This window comes from Colobus angolensis, unplaced genomic scaffold (assembly GCF_000951035.1).
Source record: "Colobus angolensis palliatus isolate OR3802 unplaced genomic scaffold, Cang.pa_1.0 Scaffold118, whole genome shotgun sequence".
Taxonomy (NCBI): Eukaryota; Metazoa; Chordata; class Mammalia; order Primates; family Cercopithecidae; genus Colobus; species Colobus angolensis.
This window is the reverse complement of record NW_012112919.1, coordinates 6296457-6324289: the sequence shown is the minus strand read 5'-3', so window position 1 is coordinate 6324289 and position 27833 is coordinate 6296457. Positions and strand designations below refer to the sequence as shown.

The following is a 27833-nucleotide window of genomic DNA, read 5'->3' as shown; positions in this document are numbered from 1 at the left end:
TCTATTTGTTCAGAGTTGAAATTAAACTTCTTCTAGAACACCTTGAGAAAGATTTAAATGATTTCTTAACAGGAAGTAAAGACAAGCACTGTAGAACATTTATAAACTTATATCCTAGACGCTCAAAACGCAACAAAACAAAAACTTCTCAAAATTCAGGATCTGGTCCTTAGAAATTTGAAGGTACTGCCAAAATAAACAGTGGTATATTTTGATTTTGTCTCCTGTCCATCAAAGTCTTTGCAATTTTTATTCAACAGTACATCCAGTAATAAGATTTTCATCCAGAAACTAAAGAAAAAGGACACAAGAATTTCAAGGGCTTGAATATATTTTTATATTGATATTCTGTGTCTTTCTACCCTAAAATAATACATTATTGATTACATACAGGATGAGGTGAGGTATTTGTAAAATATCTGGTAAAAAATAATATACAGTATTCTACATGAGATGGAATCTTATGACTCCTTAGGTCTTCTGCAGTGTTAAAGTGATAATCTAAATTAAACTGCTCTGAATGGACTTACAGTTGTTCCCTAAAACCATGTTAAAAAATGAAGGCTCTTACATTTCCCCAGAATTTGTGCAGAAAAGGGAAAGTACATAATTGGCATTTTTTAAAATTTCTCACATCCAAAATAATGCATTCACACAAAACCAGGATCTCCCACGTTTAGCATAAAAAGAAAAAAAAAATACTGGATTAGAGATATAAAATCTCTGAGTAATGGTTAGGTTAATCCACCAACACCAAAGAAATTCAAGTGGTCAACAGTCTTGAAAATGCTTTATTGAAATGTGTGACTTAGTGCAGATGTGTTTGAAAGACCACAGCTTGAAAACTGGTTTTTGAAACTTCTCAACAACCAATTGAAAAAAAAATGAAAATCCCTACTGGGCTTGACTTCTAGTATAACCAGAAGCCTGGTGTAAAGTTTTCCTTTAAACATTTTCCATTACAGAAACTAAAGAAAACAAAGCTATTATTGGAGTTTGAAGTTTCAGAGGAGAAGCAACAGTTTTTCAGACATGTAGGGTGACTTCTTTTTTGGTTACATTTGGATGAACATGGACTTCACAGTTCTCGGAAGAACACCGGAAAGGTGTTCAAGTCTGTATGCTTGTCATGTTGAAGAAACGGAGATACACGGACAGAAAAGGAAAAGGATGACAGGAGAAAGAGAGGAGACTAAGAAAAGGGCTCAGAGAAAACAGAACTGGAACGAGACATGATTAGGTTAAGTCTAGTTATAAATTTATCAGAAGCTGTGCGCACCTTTTTAAAAGTCCTAAATTTACATTCCAAAAACTGCCCTCCCAACCCCCAAACCCGCTGTCCCTGCCTTGGAGCTATTGTGAAAGTCTATGCACAAAAACCGAAACAGGAAATAAAAAATAACCCGGCCCTTCCAAACCCCAAAACAAACCCAAAAAAAGCTGTACATTTTTTTTACACATAGGATTAATAATATAGGCATATAGGTGGCATGATTCAATTAAAAGGCTTTACTTTTTATGCCAAAAAAAAACCCAATAAATAAAAGGTGCTAAAATTAGCATTAAGAATTTGGTTGTAATATATTGACAAATCTGGGAAGGCAAATCCTCAAAGCTCCCCTGATACTGATCTGTCTCAGCAAACTACAAAGCAAATACATAAATAACGCAAAATATGATTGAGAATGTGAGATTTTTAAAAACAAAGACAACATAATTCAGGTTAACTCTGTTGAACAGTCAATAAATGAAATTCATCTACACCTGAATAAAACATATTTAACAATTGAAAAAATTTTAAACAACCACAAAAAGTAAAAGCTTTTAAACAAACATGAACAGGATTTGTTTTTAGGGCACACAAAGGCCCCTGCAGCAGATTCCAACGGTAGCTTTACTGGTGTGTCTTCTACAGATGAGTTAAAGAGACAGGCTGAGCTCCACACAGGCAAGATGACTAACAGGGAGACAGGACAGCCACACAGGGTGGAGTGCCAAACCCGGCTACAATCCCCAGATTCCACTGCAGAGCTGGCTTTGTGCGTTAGGAGGCACACAAAGAAAGGTGATTCAGGCAGACATTATTCAAAAGCTACTTCGTAGTGTAACCGTTGAATAATGTTTGGGAAAGCTTTGGGCTTTGTATTTTTTTTTTTTAAGTTTTACTCCTTGTATTTAATTTTTTAAATAACAAGGTCACTAAAACTCATGCACGCTGCAAAAAACCTCATGCAGTAGTTAAGGTAAACCATCCAAGCAGTTTTTATTCATTAATATTCATAAATACACACAGCAGCTTCATTAGAGATTTCAATTTTCCTCTTCAGTTTGAATGTGGAGTATTAGGAGAGCCTTTTGCATGTCAAGGTACAGGAAGCAGAGATCACCCCTGCACTGCTACCTACATTTACCTGCTAGAAGTAAAAATTAGTTAAGTGGAAATGATTATCATATATATTTTCTCTCTTCCTTTTGAATGTACACAATGTAACAAGAGTGACAGACCTGAAATTACAATCACCAAACAAACCCAAGATAGTTGTTGTCCACTTTCATTGGCAAATACAGCACAGAGGACATTGTCTGCGAATTGGGATGTCATCAAAGAGGAGGTGGTGGAGGCTCATTTCCTTTATTACTCTCTTTTAAATTTAGGTTTTCTAAAGCAACATCTAAAGGCATAATATCTACACAGCCCATAGCACCAAAATCTGCCATCTCCCCCCGATCATCCTCGTCTGAGGATGAGCTCTCTTCACGCACTAAAGTGGACAGAAGGAGCTCCTGGACAAACAGGCTGCGGTCTGCACGCTCGCTTTCCATGGACTGGCGCTCCGTTTCAGACATTTTAGGATCATTCAACCTGTGTAAGTTAAAAAGAAAAGACCTTATTGTCAAAAAGTCAATGAACAATGGCATGGCCAATTTCTACAGTGCTCTCCACTGTGCAAGTTTTACAGGTGGCAAAATTCAGAATGAGACATTGCTGGAATATCTGGCTCTAATTTATCCTTAATTGTGTTGAGACGAATTCCGCACACTTATTGCAATACTGTTACCTGGAGGTGCAAATCTACGCTTTAATTAGACTCAATGAGAAAAAAAAAAAACACTTAGACTCCAGAGAAAGCTAGGTGAAAATTTTCTAACGAAAACAGGATTTCTTACAGATTAGACGCTTGGGAAAGTATCTAACCAGAATTTCATCTGGGGGTAAATACAGGAAAATAAAACACAAAAACAAAATCTGCAGTGAACAGAATATTCAACTGAAAAATATCCTAAAATTTCCTGACTTTTCTCTATTACTCTATTTAATTCTTTCTGGTATATGCAGAAGTTAGAGAGGGCAAGAAAACACATACACTGTAGGTCCTTCTACCAAGGACCTACAGTGTAGCAGGGCAGACGCAAGGTCTACCTGCCTGACTTGCTCCCCTGACGCATCTATTTATGAGATCTGGGCTATGCTGGGAAACCTGGCTCATATGCACAGAGACTGGACAGATGTTAAGAGCTGAAAATTCTACTTATCACTTGTTACTAAACTTGTTAAATTAATTTAAAATGTCAATCTCTGGCCGGGTGCAGTGGCTCACACCTGTAATCCCAGCACTTTGGGAGGCTGAAATGGGTGGATCGCCTGAGGTCAGGAGTTCAAGTCCAGCCCGGCCATCATGGTGAAGCCCCTTCTCTACTAAAAATACAAAAATTAGCAGGGCGTGGTGGTGCATGCCTGTAATCCAAGCTACTTGGGAGGCTGAGGCACGAGAATTGCTTAAACCCGGGAGCTGGAGGTTACAGTGAGCCAAGATCGTGCCACTTCACTCCAGCCTGGGCAGCAGAGTGAGATTCTGTCTCAAAAAAAAAAAAGGTCAATCTTCAACAAAAAATGATATAAAATTCTGCTTAGTTTCAGTACTGGTTTTCTCTACACTTTCAGTGGCAAAGAAAGGGAAACTAGCAGAAGCAATGGGGCAGCAAAAGGAACAAAGAGGGAGAATATGGGGACACTGAAAGGAGGCCCGGCAGGCACACATGACAGGTCTTCTCCCTGAGTACCCAGAGGCAGCACCCTGAGCCCAGAGACAGATCTATTCTACGCTGCCCTACTGACTGGCACCTGCTCCCTGCTGTTCTACCAGCACTGCAAGGCACAGGAGCACCCCCATGCCACCATGGACGATACTAACGGCGGGTCAGGCTCTGAGTGCTCTTTGAGTGCATTAGCTCATTTAACTCTCTGAGTTAGGGACTATTATTATCAACATTTTACAGGAAGAGGAAACTGAAGCAAAGGTTAAGTAATTTGCACAAAATCTCATAGGTGCTAAGTTCAAAACCACTAAATAATTAGGTATCTATGACTCAGAAAACAAAAGATCAAATTTCAGAACTGAAAGAAAGCAAAAATATCTGAAAGGTAATTACAGAAAAGCCACAAAATCCACATTGAAAGGAAATGACTGGTTACATTTTTATTTTTTATTTATTTTATTTTATTTTATTTTTTTTTGAGACGGAGTCTCACTCTGTCGCCCAAGCTGGAGTGCAGTGGCCGGATCTCAGCTCACTGCAAGCTCCGCCTCCCGGGTTCACGCCATTCTCCTGCCTCAGCCTCCCGAGTAGCTGGGACTACAGGTGCCCGCCACCTCGCCCGGCTAGTTTTTTGTATTTTTTTAGTAGAGACGGGGTTTCACCGTGTTAGCCAGGATGGTCTCGATCTCCCGACCTTGTGATCCACCCGCCTCGGCCTCCCAAAGTGCTGGGATTACAGGCTTGAGCCACCGCGCCCGGCCATGACTGGTTACATTTATGGTTAAAAAAAAATTAAGGATATCATAAGAGAGTATCTAATGGAATAGAAGATTGAGTAGACTACACGTTTTCAACCCAAAGCTATAAAAATATTATGAACTGAAGTACATTCCATGTTCTTAGGTTTGGAAAAGGTCTTTGGTAAAGAAAAAAAAAATTTTAGAGAAGTTAAACCTTGTAACAGAAAGATAAAGAACGTAAAGAGGACTACCCACGTAACAACGAGGCGAACTAAAAACATACAGGCTGTGGCCTTCAGTCCTCGAGAGAACATGCAGTAACAATATCACTGTTTTGTTTTTCAGGGAAATAACTGAGAAGACACCTCATTCCTGAGAGGCAGGTAAAGTCTACGTATGAGGTACTGGTACTAGGTCTTGACTTCCTGATGAAATATAAAATTTAGGATATAAATGAAACTGCAAGACTTGCGAGGATCTTCAAGTTGGGGTTAGCAAAATGAGCTGGTCCCACTGTCAAAAGATTAGATCTGGCCAGGCATGGTAGCTCCAAAGCTGTAATCCCAGCACTTTGGGAGGCTGAGGCGGGCGAATCACCTGAGGTCAGGAGTTTGAGACCAGCCTGGCTAACATGGTGAAACTCCATTTCTACTAAAAATACAAAAAATTAGCCAGCTGTGGAGGTGTGTGCCTGTAATTCCAGCTACTTGGGAGGCTGAGGCAGGAGAATCGCTTAAACCTGGGAGGTGGAGGTTGCAGTGAGCTGAGATCGTGCCATTGCACTTCAGCTTGGGCAACAAGAGCGAAACTCTGTCTCAAAAAAAGACTGATCTGACTTACACATGCCAACAATCACTTTCTAAAAGGTCAGCTATCTTGGACTCCAAAGAAACTGTGACCTTACCATCAATTCCAGGGCAATATCAATAGGAACTGCCCCTGGTCAAAGAAAAGACCAAAAATAAGGCTTGGGCCCTATATATATCACATAAGAGCTGAGTGACCAGAGACCAGGATCTCTCCTGAATACACTGCAGCCGTTCTCCTTGCCTTGAAAATTCACAATGCATGTTAATACATTTGAAGTTCTGAGAAGCCCAACAGTAAATAATCTCTTTCTTCTTCTTACTTTGCTTTCTCCGACCTTATTAATTGGGGGTGGAATAACATAATTACATATATTCCTTAGAACATATGAAGTTAAGAGAGTATTTCTGGGGAAATATTGCCTTAAATCATATGATACAATAAAATATGTGGAAAGTGGTTTGCAAATTACATGGTACCATACAATGTACAGTATCAGATGACAGAAGGGGAATTTCAAGAAGCTACAACCAGAATCCACGGAGAGCACTCAGAGGTCACTCATACCATGCTCTTGAGAGTTGGGTGTGGAATAAATGCACAGACAAGCTCACTGAGTAGTTCGGGTCTTTTAAAAAAAAAAAAAAAAAGGATAGGGCAAGGGTGGATAGGAGGATGTCTTTTCCAAAGGGCAGTGGCAAGACATTCGACCCACAGTTCTGTGAACTCTCAGTAGAAATGCACACTAGTAGATCTCCTTTTTGAGGTAGGAACTTAGATGTGGTATGCTACAGACCTGCTGCTGGTCAGTCCCTATAGGTAAGGCTACATGGCAGCAGGTAGCTCCATCTGTGGCCCTGTGGTTCTCTTACATTAAAACAGCATTGTCTGGTAACAACCAGGCAGAGTTACTGACCTAGTAGAGATAATTCAAAAGTAAATTACCCATTTACATTTTTTTTTTTGGTTTCATAACAAATAATAATGAATACCATTAATTGGGCCTTTACTATAGGGCAGATACTGAGCCAGACCATACACCTACCAGTATTCCATTTAATCCTCAAAATAATTCTCTCTCTAGAGGCAAAACTTCTGGGATACTGATGATAAAATTGATGTTTGGAGGAGTGAAATGACTTGCCTGAGGTCCAAAACTTGCAAACGGCAAAGCTGGGGCTCTAGCCCAGGGATTTTCAAGCATTTTTTATTCTGCACCCACACTATGTTATTTATAACTATACACATGCACCACTGGATTAACAGAGGATGAGATAAAAGAAATATAAGTAGAAATTATAATATTTTCTTCTAACATCCCATTGAATTGTCATACACACTGCATTTTGGAGATAATGATGTATTACACAAACTTTATTCTTCATTTTACAGTTCTTTCTTTATATTCCTCTCTGCTTCCTTAAAAGCCCAAATTAGTCCAGGTTCATTATCCGTTGAGGCTATGTCTCCACTCATCATTGCTCTTTTTAAAATTCTTTATGTTCCTGAAAGTCACATAAAATGCCTATGAAGTTTTGGCAGACAAATACATACAGTTGCTAACAGTTTCAGAAGCGAACAGGAACTCCATCCAGTAGAGTAGTTTACTGTTGTAGTGAATATTATTTATAGCATGGGAAATCATTTTTTTTAAGTTACTTTTGTGTGCCAACCATAAAAATTTAAATCTAACTTTTTTAGAAATTCATAGGAAAAAACTGTCACTGTATTATAAAATCCTTCTTATACCTTTTAATATTTCACAGTAGATTAAAACTGGCAATAAAAAGCAATGTTAATTATGATAATGCACCTAATATGAACCATATATATATAATGATATAGTGTTTAATATTTTATGGGTACTATGGCAAAACAATTCATATTATATGATGATATATACCTTGAGAACAAGAAGACCAGTTATTTTATTTTAGAGACAGGGTCTCACTCTGTCACGGCTGGAATGAATGGCATAATCTTGGCTACTGCAACCTCTGCCTACAGGGCTCAAACAATCCTCCCGCCTCAGCCTCCTAAGTAGCAGGGACCACAGGTGTGCACCATCACGCCTGGCTAATTTTTGTAGCGATAAGATTTCACCATGTTGCCCAGGGTGGTTTGGAACTCCTGGGCTCTGGCGATATGCTTGCCTTGGCCTCCCAAAGTGCTGGGATTATAGGTGTGAGCCACTGGGTCTGGCCCAGTATTCTTAATTTATCTAAAAGAATTACTATGTTTCACATTCTTGGGGAAATACTGAATATGCAGTTTTAATCAGAGATTTGTGAGTTTTAATCAAACACAGAATTTTAAAGAAATATATATGCACAAAAGAGAAAAGATAATTCCAGACTGTAGTGGCAATAAAATACTACTTCCCAAACAAAATTCTATTAACAAATAAGCTACCTTGTTAAAAGAAACTGGGAATTCTGGAGAGTCTGCTGACTGCTTTCTGTATTAGCTATGTTGGTTGTTGCTGTGGATTGTGTGATTGTAGTGGTGACACTGCTTGTGTTAGTACGCCGGGTTGCGTTGCGTGCAGTCTCCAGTTGTTGCCGTGCTGCCTGGGCATGCTGCCGTTCTAGCTGCAGCTGCATCTGCAGTTGTTGTAACTGAGAAGCGGAAGGGCCAGAGGAATTAAGCTGTCCTCCTGCAGAACGTCTCACTCCTGATAACTGAGATAAAAGCTCTGCCAATGGAAATGAAGACAATTAATGTCTGTTTAATACTGAGGAAAACAAAACGCTACAGATCACTCTTTTACTGGAACATCATCAAAAGCATTGTGAACAGGTAGGTAACCACAGCAGCATACAGTTTCAGTTAAGAGCTGAATACCTTCTAGAATGCCTCCTGGAGGCAGGAGTTACTGTGTAGAGAGAACGCAAATGCATACGAGTATCAACCCAGACCCAACTATGTTTGCTTTAAGTAAAACTTAAATTGTCTTTAAAATTATTTGCATAATAGACTAATTTAGTTAAGCTTTCTCTTAGTATTTAATGAAGTGGTTTATCTGTGGGCCCAATTATAATATAAGCTTTCTCAATATGTGTTTCATGGAAGCAGGGATGAGGTCTAGGGCCCAATTATAATATAAGCTTTCTCAATATGTGTTTCATGGAAGCAGGGATGAGGTCTACTGTTGACTATATTCCCAGCTCTCAGAACAGGGCCTGATATAGCAGGAATTCAAACATTTATTGAATGACTGAATGAATTATTAGGATTTAGTCCAAGAGGCCTGGATCATTTCTGATGGTGGCCCTTGCACACTCGCCTCTGCCTTCTCCCTCTAGTACCTTCTGGTACTGCTGTTTCAGAGTACCACTGCAGTAGGTACCACTAGCAGTGCTCAGCAAGGCTGAATAGCTCCTGAGAACCTGCTGCATCTGACTGTACAGCGTACTTAGTGTTATGATCCAGACTGTCTTGTGTCCATAAGGCTGTACTCATTAAGAGAGGTGTAAACCTTTGTCCCTGTACCCTCATCTACATAAGGTACAGTGAAATGCCTTCTTCCAAGTGGAGGGTCTACCTCGCTTATAGGGAACCAATGATTGCCTTGCAGACACTCTTAGGCCAGCAAAAACTCTTTATCATTAAAACTCATTAACAGTTTCTGTTTTCTTGTTCACTGTTGCTTTATCTCAGGCTTTTGATAGCACTCTTATACCACTCTTTCATGGAATATACAGTCTATCACTAAAACTAATTTTCACTGACAGAAAAAAAACAAATGAAAATTTCTCAAATTTGAATTTGGCTCCCAGAAACTACTTTAGTTTTTAGTGTCTGCCACCAAAATAGCAGGTATATTCCCTTTGGATGAAGAAATATTTTTTAAATCCCCCAAACTCAGTTTGTTAGGCTTGTTTTTGTTGTTGCACACCGAAATGTTCAAAGCACATTTGGAATTAAAATTTTATATGGTATATCTAACTTTTTAATAACATGATAGATGCAAAATTGTTCTTAGGTTTTTTTTTCTTTTTTAAATTTTTATTTTAGGTTTGGGGGTACATGTGAAGGTCTGTTACACAGTTAAACACATTATGGGGGTTTGTCGTACATATTATTACATCACGCAGTACCCAGTTAAGTCCAGTACCCAACAGTTATCTTTCTGCTCCTCTCTCTTCCCACTCTTCCCCAGTGTCTGCTGTCTCCTCCTTTGTGTTCCTAAGTTGTCATTTAGCTCTGATGTTCTCAGTTTCTATTACAGATTTACACTTACCAGTGTTTCGGGTGTTCTGCAGGGCACCTCATGGCTTCCAGGTGGTGCACACTTCACCACATGGACACATTTCAGAATTGTTGCTTTCAACGTGTGCACACGTCCCACAGTCTTACCACTTGTCTGCTTGGTGTGTCTTGTAGATTGTCAGGCTACAGTGATTTCTTATATTTTATTCTGACCCTGTGTTCTGCTACCAACTTCCCAGGTTTGTCATGTACTAGACCCAGTGACATGGCCAGGTTCAAAAACTCTGTTTTTTTGTTTTTGTTTTTTTTTTAAGATTTTCCCCAAGCTATTAAACATGTACCTTTCAGTATGTTCTACAACTATATAGTTCTCAAATCAAGATCAGGACATTAAGTCTTACTTTCCTTTCTTCTATGAGAAGAGCTTAATTTTTTAGTCTTGTCAATTAGCTATAGATAACAGTTCTGAAATGCGTCCATGTGGTGGAATGTGTACCTGGAAGCCATGAGGCGCCCTGCACAACACCTGAGATAGGCATAAATCTGTGATAGAATTTTACACATAACATGTTCTTAAAAATGTTAGCTATACCTTATAAAACCTTAATTTTAAATGTGCTTTGGACATTTGTTATGTGTACTTATGGAGGTTTAACCATGAAATTTTGGAGGTATTCAAACTGAAATCTTTTATGATTTCCTTGGGCTTCAATAGAGGCCATAAATATAACATAAAACCATTTTTTATCATCTTATGTCTCTAAGAACAGGAGTCTCCCACTCCCTTTACCTGCAAGAGACATGTTCCAAGACCCCCAGTGAATGGCTGAAATGGGCATTTGGATAACACAGAACCCTATATGTTTTTTCCTATATATACTTATCTGTTGTGCTAAAGTTTAATTTATAAATTAGGCACAGTACGAGATTCACAACAAAATAGAGTAAATCTAAAAATATACCATGAAAGTTATGTGATGTGGTCTCTCTCCATCTCAAAGTATCTTACTGTCCCGTACTCACCTATTTTTTGACTGCAGTTGGTTGTGGGTAACTGAAACCCGGGAAAGCAAAACCACTTATGAGAGGGGGACTACTGGGCTTAAGCGATGCCAGAAGAGTATGAATTACTTTATGCTAAGTGTCTGCTTTGAACACATTTTACACTTTTAAAGTATTTGGCAATTTTGTGAAGGAACATGGCTTATGATCAGAGAGGTGAGCTAAGAACACAAATCTCACAAATTTTTTTTTTTTTTTTGAGACAGGGTCTCACTCTATCACCTAGGCTGGAGTGCAGTGGTGCGAGCTCGGCTCCCTGGAACCTCCACCTCCCAGGCTTGAGTGATTCTCATGCCTTAGCCTCCTGAGTAGCTGCGATGACAGGCACCCACCACCACATCTGGCTGATTTGTGTATTTTTAGTAGAGATGGAGTTTCGCCATGTTGGCCAGGTTGGTCTTGAATCCCTGGCCTCAAGTGATCCACCCGCTCCAGCCTCCCAGAGTGTGAGCCACCGCACCTGGCATCACAAAAAGTTTTAAAAGGAGCTCCTCCTTCCCCTGCCATTTCCCTTATTAATGTGAAACTAACTTACCAGCTATAGGATCCATGGCTTCCCTATTGCTTGGAGAATATGAACTCTGAGAAGAAGAAAGTCCACCAGTAGAACTGCTAGTAAAGTGCATGTTTGATCTACGAGCACGAGGACCTCCTAATCCCCGGCCAGGGTGAAACATTCTACGTACATGTCGAACACCACTCGATTCATCATAACCCAAAAGTTAAGAAAAAAAATGAAAATATTTCACAGAAAGAAAAAAAAATCACTTGAGCCCTTGCTAGACAGATATAAAGACTTCCTGAATTGTAAGCATTTAAAAACAGCACATTTAACTTAAAGTGCAAATGTCCCAACTCTATCTATGACGGAGGGCTATTAACCCTAAAAAGACACTCAAATATAAGGCAACATGTGAGTGTGTGTGTGTGTATTGGCTGTGTGAGGTAAGAAAGCTTCTCTATATAGCTCATGAAATCTTAAATACCACCTATAATGAAAAAGGAACAATACTGAATTTATATTTAGCAGATCAAAGATTCCTTTTGGATTATTAATCTGTCTTCAAGCTTCTTTCCAATGCTGCTGCTAAGCAGAAAACAGATTTGCACTTCTTGTGTAAGACACACAGACAGATTAACATGACATTTATCACGAAGTCAAATTCCCAGCAGCCTCAACCATCTTACACAGGAGTTTGAGTCAAACTGAAAAAGGTCCTGAGTCACAAATAGCCGTAAAAACTCATGAAGACAACCCTACGTTTCCACAAAGGCAAATGAGGTGGGGGAGGCCAGATCATATAGAAGAGATTTTTCCTTTAAAGCACCAAACAGACCAGCTTCATAATGCAGATTCATTTTTTTGCTGGCTTCTCAGTTCTTCAGCTGATGGTTCTGGAGTTATTTACGGACTAGATGGGTAGCTCCAGGAGGCCTCAGGTGTTACCGTACATGCAGTGTTCCATCATATGAATGAGGATGGTTTGGGTTTTAGAGAAAGTGATACGATCATATTTATATACTTGATAATTTATATATTATGATTTTTTATATATATGTATTTTGAGACAGGGTCTCACTTTGTTGCCAGGCTGAAGTGCAGTGGTACAACCACAGCTTACTGTAGCCTTGAGCTCATGAGCTCAAGCCATCCTTCTACTTCAGCCTCTTGAGTAGCTGGGACCACAGGTGTGTGCCACCATGGCCAGCTCATTATTTTGGTAGAGACGGGGTCTTCCTATGTTGTCCAGGCTGGTTTCGAACTTCTAGGCTCAAGTGATCCTCCCACCTTTGCCTTTCAAAGTGCTGGGAGTATAGGCATGAGCCACTGTACCCAGCTGGTGATAGTTTTAGACGAACAATTCATAACCTGAAACCAGAAGCAAAGACCACAAAGTTAATCGCTCTGGTAGGCCAGTAATCTCAGGGAACACTGCCAGCAACTGTTGAGAGATAAGGAAGGGAATGAAGAAGTAAAATCAGGAGGCTGGGTGTGGCGACTCACACCTATAATCCCAACACTTTGGGGGGCCGAGGCGGGAGGATCACTGAGGTCAGGAGTTCAAGACCAGCGTGGCCAATATGGTGAAACCCCATCTCTACTAAAGAAAAATACAAAAACTGGCCAGGCGCAGTGGCTCATGCCTGTAATCCTAGAACTTTGGGAAGCCGAGGCAGGCGGTCAGGAGTTCGAGACCAGATTGGCCAAGAGACCGGCCTGGCCAATATGGTGAAACCCCATCTCTACTAAAAATACAAAAATTAGCTGGGCATGGTGGCGGGCACCTGCAATCTCAGCTACTTGGGAGGCCGCGGCAGGAGAACTGCTTGAACCCAGGAGGTGGAGGTTGCAATGAGCTGAAGATCGTGCCATTGCACTCCAGCCTGGCTGACAGAGTCAGACTCAGACTCAAAAAAAAAAAAGGAAAGGGGGAAAGGAAATGTAAAGCTAGAGCTGATTTTACGCTATCCTACTTAGGAACTGGGCAGGAAATGGCTCTCTCTGGAGAAGGAGACCCCAAAAAGGAAAGGAACACCAAGATGCACACCTACCCCCACCATCTCACCACACCACACCCACAACAGGGTAAGGCAGCAGAGGAACAGAGAGGGAAAGCAAATAATGCCTCTTCATATTTAACTAATTAAATTTTAATTTGGATTAACATTTTCCGCTTTTGTACGAAAATGCCATCCTGGAAGACATAATCTGGTCAAACTGCTTTAAAAAAATCTAATTATAGCGAACTAAAGATGAAGGACAAGTCAACTTTCACTTAGTAGAAACGGTTCATGCAACAATGATAGTATATAAAAAGAGAACTCAGGCCGGGCGTGGTGGCTCAAGCCTGTAATCCCAGCACTTTGGGAGGCCGAGATGGGTGGATCACGAGGTCAGGAGATCGAGACCATCCTGGCGAACACGGTGAAAACCCGTCTCTACTAAAAAAAAAAAAAAATACAAAAAACTAGCCAGGCGAGGTGGCGGGCGCCTGTAGTCCCAGCTACACGGGAGGCTGAGGAAGGAGAATGGCGTAAACTCGGGAGGCGGAGCTTGCAGTGAGCCGAGATCCGGCCACTGCACTCCAGCCTGGGTGACAGAGGAGACTCCGCCTCAAAAAAAAAAAAAGAGAGAAATCAATTGCATCTCAACACTGAGTCACTTTTAGGAAAAGTTCAAATAAGTAAAAATAATTTGGAGATTACTTTTCCTCTTTTGGGGGATATTATCCTTAAAAATAATCAAAATGACAAGCTGGATGCAGTGGCACTTGTGTGCCTATAGTCTCAGCTACTCAAGAGGCTGAAGCAGGACAATCACTTGAGCTCAGGAGTTTGAGACCAGCCAGGTTGACACAGCGAGATCCTGTCTCCAAAACAAAAAATCAAAATGACAAACATTACAAACAACTCTTTTCCCTGTCATCTCTTAAAAGGATATTAAATCTCTAGGGGCTCTGTGTTCAAGTGTAAGATGAGCTGCAAAGTCATCCGTGACATGATTAGGATCGCCTCCAGGTAACGCTGCACATATTGGACAAATCTGAAATGGAAGTAAAGAAAGCAGCTTAATAAATGAATGTCAATAAGACATCTTTCCGGACGAGTATTCTGTTGTTTAACTATTATCAAGTTTTAACCAATAAAAAACTCAGCAGATCCTGAATTAGTGAAAACCAGTAGAACCCTAAGCAAGAACTGTTCACACAAGGTCCCTCAGGGTCAAACACAACAGTTTCAGACACACCAAACTTGATCTCTGGCAGGACCTTCTAACAGCTTGCCTGATTCATTCGTATGGCCTAGCAAAATAGTTTCCATTAAAAAAACTTTAAAAGTATGCTATTTAGTGCACATTTATGTTTAGGTCCAGTCTTGAATGGTGAAGACAGATACAAGCCTATGGCACACTTCTCCAAAGTAAGCTATACTTGAGAGTATAGCTGTCTTCCTTTTAAGACAGCAGAGGTCTGATTAAATGCAATTGTGCAAACATTCAGCAGATATGTTGAATGTAAGACAGATTATGATTACTGATAATATGCAAATGTGGTCTATAAATTTATGAATGTAAATTCCAAGGGGAATATTGTATGGAAGTCCATTTTTTAACCTTATTTCCCAAAGAAATGGGTGGTAGGCCATAAGCTTGTAACCAGGTCAGGCTCAAGGAGTAGAAGCTCAACTTTCCATGGGCCTTTTGGCAAGAGACAGGAGAAGGTAGGAATAAAATGATGTGTACACAGTCACGGTTTGGGGAGTGGGTGACAGGTTGGGAAGGCGGTGTCTATAGTTAACAGAATTGGTGAAACAGGGAAGGATAGAAAGAACGAGGAACTTTTTAAAGAGGAAAGGCCCTTACTCTTCCGAAATTCAAATGGGCAGATAATGTTCTAACAATGGTAGCCAAGCCTTGAAGTATGAACAATTTCAATCTTAAAGAACAGGGCCAAGAAGAAAGGTCTGAAGCAAGGGGCATGACCAAAGGGAGCCCCAGGAAGTGCACAGTTCAAGTGGTAGACTTGTGTCTTATAAATAAATAAGAAGGTTAAAGACAGGATATGTGATTCATCTTGCTAGTACTTGAGCCAAAATTCTTTCACCTAGGCAAAATCTAGGCAATTGGTCAGCCTTATTATCTGCTGACAGCACAGTGGGAGTAGGTGGTAGTGCTAGAGATGAGGGGAGATGGGAAAGGTGAGACTTGGAAGGACAATCCTGGGGTATGGAGGGAAAACAAACTGCTCTGATTCCTGGAGCCCAAACAAACATAACTTTCCAACATCTAACAACTAGAAAGCAGAAGTCCCCTGAGAGTTCAACTCTGATTTGGTATCAGTCTCTCTTATGCCTAATGAGCTGTCCTGATTATGTGACTCAGGACTCTGAGAAGTATCCTCAGGAAAACCTAAATATGTTCATGAGAAATAACATTTAAGCATGACAGTGTGCAAAAAACTAGAGAGGTCACAATGGAATGTGATGAGGCAAATGAGAAAAAGAAGTAGATAGACCTGTCTATGCCTTTCTTAAAAGATGCCAGGAAGGTGGTCAGATTCTTTCCTCTGTCAGTAAAGTAGCTGTATGTGTCACAGGTTTACAGATTATCCACTCTCTCTTTACTAGGAATTTAACTTCTACTATCTGTACCATTCCTGTACTCTGACATTACCTGGTTATGTCTGATATACCTATTTTACTTTTCATGTGCTTCTGGTCTTACCTAGCTAAACTGTAAATTCTTTGAGAGATGCAGCACAGTATGATTTGTCTTTGGTTTTAAACTCCAGACAGACTTGTTTAAAAAAAAAAAAAACAAAAAAGACCAGCAATGTTTGGAGAAACAGAAAAAATGTTCCAGTTATTTAAAAATAAAACAAGCTACCTTAGAGACTCATCATTTTGAAAAAGTTAACAAGTGCTGGGTTACAGTCGTATTACAATATTATAAGGCTGTGTAAGATTTTTATTTAAAGAGAAAATAACCACCAAAAGGAAAAGGCATCTTTCTTCTAAGATACCTTCCTTTATATTGGCTTTCGGGTAAAATCTATAAACAACTTGAGCTATCCAGAGATTGCCGCAGAGGCTTCAGTACTTGAGGGGACATAAAAACGTTGGCAGATGAGAAAAGTCTCCACAAGGATATAAATTCCTAGAAGGAAAACAGAATGGGAAGCAGAGATACCAAATGTACTAAGAATGTCCTAATAAGATAGACAATTTAACAAGTAGAAAAGTACCTCTGAGACAAGGATATAAAATAAAGCCAAGATCCTTCCTTATTGTGCATTGACTTTGGTTCTATACTCAAAATCTTTTTTATTTCACTGAAGTAACCATGTTAAGATGGCAGGATGAAGGTATTCAGAATTGCTTCATTTATAGAGAAATAATATAAAACCAATCAATCAACCAACCAAACTTCCATAACGTCTAGGGATAAAGAATTACTGAGGATAAGAAATTACTATGGTGGGAGGATCACCCAGGTTGACAGCTAGCATAGAAAATCAAGAGGCTAGGCAAGGCATGGTGGCTCATACCTGTAATCCCAGCACTTTGGGAGGCTGAGGCGGGTGGATCATGAGGTCAGGAGTTCAAGGTCAGCCTGACCAACATGGTGAAACCCCATCTCTACTAAAAAATACAAAAATGAGCTGGGCGTGGTGGCACATGCCTGTAATCCCAGCTACTCAGGAGGCTGAGGGCAGGAAAATCACTTGAACCCAGGAGGTGGAGGTTGCAGTGAGCCAAGATCGCACCACTGCACTCCAGCCTGAGCGACAGAGACTCCATCTCAAAAAAAAAAAAAAAAAGGGAAAAAGAAAATCAAGAGGCTAGATTTAGAACCAAGTAGAAGATGTTGCCACACTTGGGTCACATAAAGTTAACTCAGATGAGGACTTAGAAAGGAAAACTAAGCTCAGATGCTAATGTGACCACAGAGGCCTGGTCATCTTTTAGGTTTTACATTTTATATTTAGCAAGCTAACTCACGCTTTAAGACAAAAACGCTTGTTCTTAAGACTGTGTTTTCTGAAAGGAAATGAAGGGAACAAGAGGAAGAAAAAAAAAAGGAGAGCAAAGAGGGGCAGGAGAAATGGAAAAGAGGTGGTGGGGAGTGGCAGGAAGCAAGCCACTGTGCCACTCATGGGCACAAACACTTCTTAGTTTTGAGTGTGTCTTTATTTCCACATCATGGTGCCTAATATCTCTTACAGCACAGGAAAACTCAACACAAGGGAAATTTTAGGGTACTGACCCTAAAATTATGACAGCTTGTCAACATTAATATTTATCATACTTCCACTGCCACATGATATAGTATATATTATTCGTACAGGAAAATTCCATGTAACACACAAGCTTAAAATTATAACTTATCAATTAAGATTTACTTAACTGGCTTAAGTCAGTATTTCTTTAATTTGGCTAAGAATATAAATCATCTCGGGGCATGGTAGCTCACGCCTGTAATCCCAGCACTTTGGGAGGCCAAGGCGGGTGGCTCACGAGGTCAGGAGACTGAGACCATCCTGGCTAACACTGTGAAACTCCGTCTCAACTAAAAATACAAAAAATTAGCCGGGTGTGGTGGCGGGCGCCTGTAGTCCCAGCTACTCGGGAGGCTAAGGCAGGAGAATGGCGTGAACCCGGGAGGCGGAGCTTGCAGTGAGCCGAGATTTGCGCCACTGCTCTCCAGTCTGGGTGCCTCTCAAAAAAAAAAGACTATAAATCATCAGGGCCAGGTGCAGTCGCTGACGCCTATAATCCCAGCACTTTGGGAGGCCGAGGCAGGTGGATTGCCTGAGGTTAGGAGTTTGAGACCAGTCTGGCCAACATGGTGAAACCCCGTTCTCTACTAAAAATACAAAAAATTAGCTGGGCATGGTGGCGTGCGCCTGTAATCCCAGCTACTCAGGAGGCTGAGGCAGGGGAATTGCTTGAACCAGGGAGGTGGAGGTTGCAGTGAGTCAAGACGGAGCCACTGGATTCCAGCCTGGGTGACAGAGCGAGACTCCGTCTCAAAAAAAAAAAAAAAAGAATATAAATCATCTGGAGCAATTGTTAAAAATACAGTTTCCTAGTCCTGGAAATAGAGGGATTTAACAATCTATTTTGACAAAGGTCCTGGTTGATTATTAACAAACTACGTAAGTTTGGCAAATACAGTTTAAATATATAATGATATTCAAAAACTGTATTTACTCTGTTACACGAAAACACCAAATGTTATTGTTACCTAACATAACAAAAAAATTTGGATTCACAAATGTCCTTGCCATTCTCAGTGTCGTCTCTGCTATTGCTCGAGTTTTCTCTTCTCCTTCACCTTGCCACTGAGGGTCACCATCAATCTTGCTTTTTATCTGTAGCCCCCTTTGGAAGCCTTTACCAATTGAGATAAGGTCCCATTCCAAGAACATACAGAGTCTCCATTTTTCCACGTGGTTCCAGGGCATGACAGCCAGCCAGCAACCAGTTAGGGCACATTATATAGCACAGTTGCCAATGTCTTTAAAACATACCTTCTGAAGTCATTACTCCACACATAAACACCGAGTCACTGCTGAATGCACAGAACTTTTCCTCTATGAAAGCACCTGAAGTCAGCATGCACGATTTTTTTTTTAAACAACAGCTCCACACATTCTTCCCCATACAGTTATCAACCATTCTAAAGCAAGTTTGGATTTCCTCTCGCCTCTCTCTTGAACTAATACAACCACATCAGACAGCATTCTCTCTTTGTTTTATGCACAACTTTAAAAACTATTCTTTATAACCACCTTCCTATTTCTAGTTCAAGGATCTATGCTATGAAATCCAGGTAAACTGGTAAAGTTCTGACTGTTATATTGTATAATTTTGTTACTATGGACTAATCCATTAAGCATTTACTGAGTACCAAATCAGAACTAACTTAACACCTTAGGTTAAAACATTATCAAGAAATGAACATAGTTCCTGCCAATATTAAAGTTCATATGAATTTCACCTCTTTTTAAAAACTGCCCTGCCAAAATTGGGGCAAGGCACAGTGGCTTATACTTGTAACCCTAACACTTTGGGAGAATGAGGCAGGGGGATCACTTGCAGACAAGAGTTTGAGACCAGCCTGGGCCACCCAGTGAGACGCAGTCTCTACCAAAAAAAATTTTTAAAAACTTAGTGTATATTTTTCATTATTTTTTCAATTCATGTCTCTGCTTTTGAGCAGCTCTTAGAACTCAGCTACAGAAACACCCAGGCTTATTATGCCAAGGTATTTTCTGATCACCTGCAATACAATGGGAGGAATGGGGTTTAAAACACTTTTTCCACAGAACAGTAATGACCCAAAAAGAGTCATCTGAATTTAAAGCCAACACACAAAACCTGTTGACACGTGTTATACTTTAGTGCTTACACACACACACACACAAATTAGAAGAAAGACATTCTACTGAGCTAACTGCCACGGCCAATGACAACTTCAGGCTTTTGGATCTCCTTCCCAATTAAAAGTATTAGTTTATCCTACAAAATCTGCAGATATAATGAATACAAGACAGAAACTGAAGTTTTGCTTTGAGAATATACATAAAGGACGAGTGGATGATCTATGCTACATGGTCAAGAAACTCCTTTTGGGCCTTGTAGAATCGTCTAGCTTGTAGCTACCTGCACCTTGGCCATCCATTTTGTCAATATAAATAAAGGTCCTTTCAAGAGTTGAGTGAGCGCACTGTTCACCTAGATTACAATCTAATTTTCTGCTGCTGCAGTGAACAGTTAATAAGTGTTCAATTATAAGTGAAATTAACTTACAATTGTGAATTACTTCGTATTAAATTATTTTCCCTCTCAATTCCATTCTCCCATAATGCTGAAGTTAGATTTGTCACTGGCTTCTAAAGAGCAGCATCTACATGTAATTTAGGAAGTCCTAAAAAGCAATTATGTTTTACATTTAAACATGGTTCTTGTACAAAAATTTATGTGTATGATGACTGGGAATTCACAAAACTTGAAATAGTACTAATATAATTTAGCTATACTGAAAAATAATTCCAAAGAAATGAGAAAGCAGTTCACAAAAGGGCTTGCGCTCCTGTGAGAATCTAATGATGTAACTGATCTGACAGGAAGTGGAGTTCAGGCGGTAATGCCTGCTGGCCCACTGCTCACGTTCTGCTCTGTGGCTCGGTTCCAAACAGGTCATAGATGAGTACTAGTCTGGTCCCGTCTGTGGCCCAGGGGTTGGGGAACCCTGGTCTAGAGGACACATGCAGGTAACGTGGGGCAAAGCAAGACAGCAAACAGAGCATTCAGAAAGGAACATGTTAAGAGGAATAGAAAAGGAGATATAGCAAGTTGTTGTGTAGATATAATCCCCCAAACCAAAATAATGTAAATCACTCTTGAATTCCCTAATTCAAAAATGCAAAACATTGAGAGGTGAGAGAGGACACACAGTATTATCACCTGGACAATTACATGTAACTGTAGCACACTGGAGTTGATAATATGTTTCACATATATACAGAGAGGCATTCAAAACACTTAACAACTGGTATGGCATAGGCACCAATCCTTCAGAATGGACACTAGTCAGCATGCTACACTTGACTGCACCTGCTGAATGCCAGCCCTGCCTCTAGGACTTGACTCACATGACCTGAAGAAATCTTGTACATTTATATTGAAGATTCTTATCTGCCTGCCATTTTTCACTTTGAAATGTCTGGGTGTATGGTTGGGAACAGAGGCAGATATAGTATTTATGCGAAGATTAAGGGGTAATGAGGAGAGATAAATCCTTAAAATATTCCACAAAAGCCAATATGAAAATAAGAGTGACAACTGCCTTGGGCTATGTACCAAAAGCCTGGAAACTTAATGAAGGCATAAACACAACTCACAAGAAACAGACCATGAAACCATTTGCAGGTGGTGGGTATTTAATTTTCAAACTATGTATCAGGTATGCCAGAGTGTAAACAACAAATTTTGAGTATTTACTTTCCGGGGGGTGGGGGTTGGGGAGCAAACCAACCAGAGGCAAGGTTATGGAAAACTGGGTTGTCTTGCCCTTGTGGGGAGATGAAAATACTATACTAGGGACTACGGGCTGATAATAATAATATATATTATTACTTGTTATATATCATTATATATACATTTATTATTGATAATATAATGCTATTTATATATTATATATAATATATATAATAATACATAATTTTTTTTTTGGAGACATGGTCTTGTTCTGTCACCCAGGCTGCAGTACGACGCAGTGGCACAATCATGGCTCACTGCAGCCTCAATCTCCTGAGCTCAAGCAATTCTCCCACCTCAGCCTCCCAAGTAGATGGGACCACAGGCATGTGCCACCACGTCCAGCTAAGTTTTAAATTTTGTGGAGACAAGTCCCCACTCTGTTGCTCAGGCCAATCTCAAACTTCTGGGCTCAAGCAATGCTCCTGCCTCAGCCTCCCAGTGTTGGGATTACAGGCATGAGTCACTGTGCACAGTCTGATAATGATTTTAAGGATGCCTAATTTACAATAAGAACTCCATGTTTATCTTATTGTATTTAGGTAAAGGATCCAAACTTAACAGAAATTAAATCAAAGAAAAATGATTCCAAGTTTTCCACAACAACCAGCATGGAGATGCAACTCAGTCAGGATTCTTCATACTGGTGGGACTGTACCAAAAGGAAGCAAAGTCACTTTACAGAATAAAAAGAACAAACTAAGAATAGTAATAAAATGTGACAACAGTAGTCTGAGGCTCTCCTAGGTGCAAGATCAGAGCATTTCTGAGCTGTTAAGACAGTAAAATTTGGCTTGATATCTATACAAAATAAATTTACCTACTGCTTGATACACGTTATAACAACTTCAAGCATCAAACTAGCAGTGTCAGTGGGAATAAAAGTAACCCTATATTATATGCATAGCTGTAGCAGAGTTAAGTAGAGACTCTGGAACCCAGAGGGACACTAGCTGAGTCCAAACACCTGCCCCTACCCCTGCCCCTTACTAAGCTGAATGTCCTTGAGCATGCTACTTTATTTCTCTGGGTTTCAATTACTTTGTTTTGAGGACATTTAGGGGTTTATTAGTTGATGCAATATGCAATTACTTGTGCCAAAATTCTCCCAATTCAGTATCTATAGTCCCATATAAAGCCTTCACTTTACCTATTATTATCAATGGTAAAGAGGTGGGGGAGAGACTCTTAGGTGTACTTTATCATTTCTTGAAGGTGGATGCATGCTGACTCAGATGTCAAGTAAAAAATCCAACAAGCTTTCAAGGTAAGACTTTCTTTGTGTATTATTCTGGGTCCATGGCCTTTAGCCACTGGAAAGATCAGGATAGGAAGAACTTCTAGGGACCCCAGAGCTTGACCTAGGAAGCAAGAGATGTGATCTGATGAAAACCAGGTAAGATCAGCGATATGCTACAATGAGATGTGACAATGGATTATTATGATACTACCAAAGGTTTTTAAATTTCCTTGTGAAGTTCCTTGTAGAAGAAAAGTTAAGCAGATAGCAAGGATACTATAACAAGAGATGCACTGCAGGTTGCCGTCCTTTTAACCTTTCACAATGCATTGAATAAAGGGCTCCTGAATTTGGTCAAGACTCCATGCTGTGGTTTTAGCTACAGGTTAAGAAACCCAGTGTGGACAGTAAGAGGTACTATTTTGCAAAAATGCAGCCTCCCATGATGTATAAAATTTGCTGTTAAAAGATGATTTTAATAACTATGCAAATGGCATCATTACACTGAGCAGGAAGTAGATGACAGTGACCTAGCTTTATTAATGTTAGAAATAATGTACTTTACAACATCATTTTAGTCATAAGGCTGCTGCTTCACTTACCACTTCTGTTGATGTTTCTGCATGTTCAGAAGTAACATGTTCTTGAAGAGATGTCTCCGTATAGCCCATTTTTCCACAATAGGGACAAGTAAAAGACTGTGGCTGCTCTACAGAGAAAGCTTCCCCACCATAGTATAAATCTGAAAAATAAAGTAGAATTGCATTGAGGAATATTAGTCTTTAAACATATAAAAATGTAATAAAGAAAGTGTGGGCCAGGAACAGTGGTTCACACCTGTAATCCAAGCACGTTGGAAGGACAAGGCAGGTGTATCACTTGAGGTCAGAAGTTCGAGACCAGCCTGGCCAACATGGTAAAACCTCGTGTCTACTAAAAATACAAAAATCAGCCAGGCATGGTGGCAGATGCCTGTAATCTCAGCTGGTCTGGAGGCTGAGCCAGGAGAATCGCTTGAACTTGGAAGGCGGAGGTTGCAGTGAGCCAAGATCGTGCCACTGCACTCCAAAAGAAAGTGTGCCTAAAATATTCAACAATCTCATGTGGTCAAGGAATGCTTAGGTACCTGTTTACATTTGTAATATCCTTATTCCCATGAGGACTCCATGTTATTCCTCCAAAATTCCTTCCCCAGATAGCTACTATATATATAGCCTTAAGAGAGAACGAAGCAAAAAATTCCATCCTCCTTCACTTATGTGAAACATTGGTCATTCTATACATCTGGCTCTAATTTTATTGTAATTTATTTTTTCCTTATCTGTATACACTGTGGCAACACTGATATCAACAGAAAAAATCAGGAGGGTCTACCAACTAACAAGGACAAATGTGCTCAGAGGGAAAGACAGACAACCATGATCAATACGAGAACTGCCAGATGTAGTTAGCTGTCTATAGAACACACTGCTCTCAGAGCATGGAGGACAATGCTAACTTAAGATACTACCAACAACGTTAAAAAGGTTTTTTTGAGACAAGGTCTTATTATGTCGCCCAGGCTGGAGCACAGTGGCATGATCACAGCTCACTGCAGACTCAGTATCTGGGCTCCGATGATCCTCCTGCTTCAGCCTACGACAAAACCATCACACCCGGTTAATTAAAAAAAAATTTTTTTGGTAGAGATGGGGTCCCACCATGTTGCCTAGGTTTTGAACTCCCAGGCCTCCCACCTCCGCCTCCCAAAGTGCTGGGACTACAGGCATGAGCCACCACGCCTGGCCTGTCACAGAGTATTTCGCCCAACTGATTTACTGGAAAACTAACAAGTAGTCTGTGGGAATAATTTGTTCACCTCATAAGTTTATCTCAAGGAATAAGTCTATTTTTTCCATTAGGTAATTGCTATGGTTTGAATATGGTTTGTCCCCGCCAAAGCTCATGCTGTGGCTTCGTCTCCAATGTGGTGGTGTTGGAAGGTGCTGTCTTTAGGACATGATAAGGTTGTTAAGAGGTATTAATGCCTTTGTCAGGAGTGAATTCTCGCTCTCTCAGGATTGAATTAGTTCCCTTGAGAGTGAGTTATTTTAAAGTGAGGCTGTCTGTCACTTACAACTATTTGGTCTCTTTACACATGCCCACTTCCCCTAGTCTACATTAAATGTGCTCAGAACACTCATGGAAGCCTACAGTTGGGCAAAATCACCTAAAACGAAGCCTATTTTATGAATTTATTGAAGACTGCACTGAAAATGAAAACAGCATGGTTGTATGTACTTCAAGTTCTGTTTCTACTGAACGTATATTGCTTTTGCACCACTATAAGATAAAAAAATCATAAGCTGAACCATCATAAACTGGGGACCATCTATTCTTAGGAATAAATTCAATGGAAGTGCAAAACTCATACTGTGATAACTGCAAAACTTTGTCAAAAGAAATTAAAGACCTACATAAATGGAAATATATCCCATATTCATGGATCAGCAGATTTAGTATTATTAAGATGGCAGTACTCTCCAAACTAATCTACAGATTCGACATAATTCCATTCAAAATCCTAGTTGGCTTCTTTGCAGAAACCGACAAGCTGAATCTAAAATACAGAAATGAAAGAGACACAAAATACCCAAAATAATCTTGAAAAAGAACAAAGGTGGAAGACTTAGTCTTCTTGATTTCAAAGCTTACTATGAAGCTACAGAAATCAAGACAGTGTAGTACTGGCATAAAGACAGACATATATAGGCTTGGCACGGTGGCTCACGCCTGTAATCTCAGCACTGAGGTGGGTAGATCATGTTGAGCTCAGGAGTTTGATACCAGCCTGGGCAATGTGGCGAAACCCCATTTCCACAAAAAATTAAAAAATCAGCAAGGCGTGGTGGCTTCCACTTGTGATCCCAATTACTTGGAAGGCTGAGGGTAGAGGATTGCCTGAGCCTGGGAAGCAGAGGATGCAGTGAGCCAAGATCACACCACTGCACTCCAGCCTGGGTGACAGAGTGAGACTCTGTGTCAAAATAAAACAAAAACACCAGGCATACAGATCAATGGAATAGACTGAGAGTCTAGAAATAAACCCTCATTTACAGTCAACCTATTTTTAACAAGAGTGCCAAGACAATGCATTGGATAAAGAATAGTCTTTCCAACAAAAGATATTGGGACAACTGAATATTCACATGCAAAAGAATGAAGTTGGCGCTTTACCTCATTCCATATATAAAAATTAATTCTAAATGGATCATATATCTAAATATAAGAGCTAAAACTATAAAACTCTTAGAAGAACACATAGGTTTTAAATCTTCGTGACTTTGAATTAGGCAGTGATTTTCTAGATACAGCACCAAATGCACAACAAATGAAAAAATACATAAATGGGACATTATCAGAATTAGAACTTTTGTGCTTCAAAGCACACCACCAAGAAAGTGAAAACACAACCCACAGAATGGGAGGAAATTTTTGCAAATCATCTATCAGATAAAAACACTTATCTATGGAATACAAAACTATTACAATTCAGTAACAAAGACATATTATCCAATTAAAAAATGGGCAAAGGATCTAGGTATTTCTTCAGAGTAGATATACAAATGGTCTATAAGCACAAGAAAATATGCTCATAATTTATACTTCAGATAAATATAAATCAAAACCACTTGAGATACTACTTTACACCTACTAGGATGGCTGAAATCAAAAGGACAAAAAGTGTGGGGCTAGGTAAGAAATTATAGTATGAAGCCAGGTGTGGTGGCTCATGTCTGTTATCTCAGCACCCTGGGAGGCCCGCAAGTGGATCACCTGAGATCAGGAGTTCAAGACCAGCCTGGCCAACATGGTGAAACCCTGTCTCTACCAAAAATACAAAAATCTTCTGGCCATGGTGGCAGGCACCTGTAATCCCAGCTACTCAGGAGGCTGAGGCAGGAGAATCGCTTGAACCCAGGAGGTGGAGGTTGCAGTAAGCCGGGATGGCACCATTGCACTCCAGCCCCGGCGAGAAGAGTGAAACTGTCTCAAAAAATAAATAAATAAATAAAAATTATAGCATGAAACATTCATATATTTTCTTACAATGTCTTCTAATCAACTGTAGAAACAATCTTTTTTTTTTATTTTTGAGATAGCGTCTTGCTTTATTGCCCAGGCTGGAGTGTAGTGGCACAATCAGGGTTCACTGCAGCCTCGACCACCTGGGCTCAAGTGATCCTCCCATCTCAGCCTCCCATGTAGCTAGGACTACAGATGTATGTGTGCCACTAGATCCAGCTAATTTATTGTATTTTTGAGGGGCGGGTGCAGAGACAGAGTTTTCGCCACGTTGCCCAGGCTCGTCTCAAACTCCTGGACTCAAGTGATCTGCCCATCTAAGCCTCCCAAAGTGTTGGGATTACAGGTGTGAGCCACCACACCCAGCCAACAATCTGCTTTCTGGTCATTACAAAAGTTATTACTGCCAGGCATGGTGGCTCACATCTGTAATCCCAGCACTTTGGGAGGCCAAGGCAGGTGGATAACTTGAGGTCAGGAGTTCAAGACCAGCCTGGCCAACATGGTGAAACTTCACCTCTACTAAAAATACAAAAAAATTAGCTGGGCACAGTGGCACACACCTGTAGTCTCAGCTACTCAATAGGCTGAGGCATGAGAATTGCTTGAACCCAGGAGGCAGATGTTGCAGTGAGCTAAGATCTGGCCACTGTATTTCAGCCTGGGTGACAAACTGAGACTCTGACTTAAAAAAAAAAAAAGCTATTATTTGTGTGTTAATAGCAAGAACAAAAGATAGACCATATTTCTTCTTTACTGAAGCACTCTTCTATTTCATACCTTGTCAGTAATGTGTATTTCTGAATGGTTTTTTTAAACAAGTAAACTATGATTAAGACGAACAGACAGAATTACTTGGTATATAAAAGTAAGGCCGGGTGCAGTGGCTTATGCCTGTAATCCTAGCACTTTGGAGGCTGAGGCAGGTGGATCATGAGGTTAGGAGTTCAAGACCAGTGTGGCTAACATGGTGAAACCCCATCTCTATTAAAGATACAAAAAATTAGCTGGGCACGGTGGTGCACACCTATAATCCCAGCTCCTCGGGAGGCTGAGGCAGGAGGATCGCTTGAACCTGGGAGGTGGACGTTGCAGTGAGCTGAGGTCGCACCATTGCCCTCCAG

General features: G+C 40.3%; 1 protein-coding gene across 1 annotated transcript in view; it reads right to left on the bottom strand.

Moving 5' to 3' along the window:
- Nucleotides 1–771: 771 nt before the first annotated feature.
- Nucleotides 772–27833, bottom strand: part of KCMF1 (potassium channel modulatory factor 1) — a 79304-nt gene continuing 52242 nt past the window's right edge. Inside the window, exons 2-6 of the mRNA XM_011925693.1 lie at nucleotides 23247–23386; nucleotides 14302–14403; nucleotides 11395–11569; nucleotides 7998–8280; nucleotides 772–2863 (exon numbers count right to left, since the gene is read on the bottom strand). Coding sequence (XP_011781083.1) covers nucleotides 2602–2863; nucleotides 7998–8280; nucleotides 11395–11569; nucleotides 14302–14403; nucleotides 23247–23386 — 962 coding nt within the window. The 3' untranslated portion in view covers nucleotides 772–2601. The remainder of the gene's footprint in view (nucleotides 2864–7997; nucleotides 8281–11394; nucleotides 11570–14301; nucleotides 14404–23246; nucleotides 23387–27833) is intronic.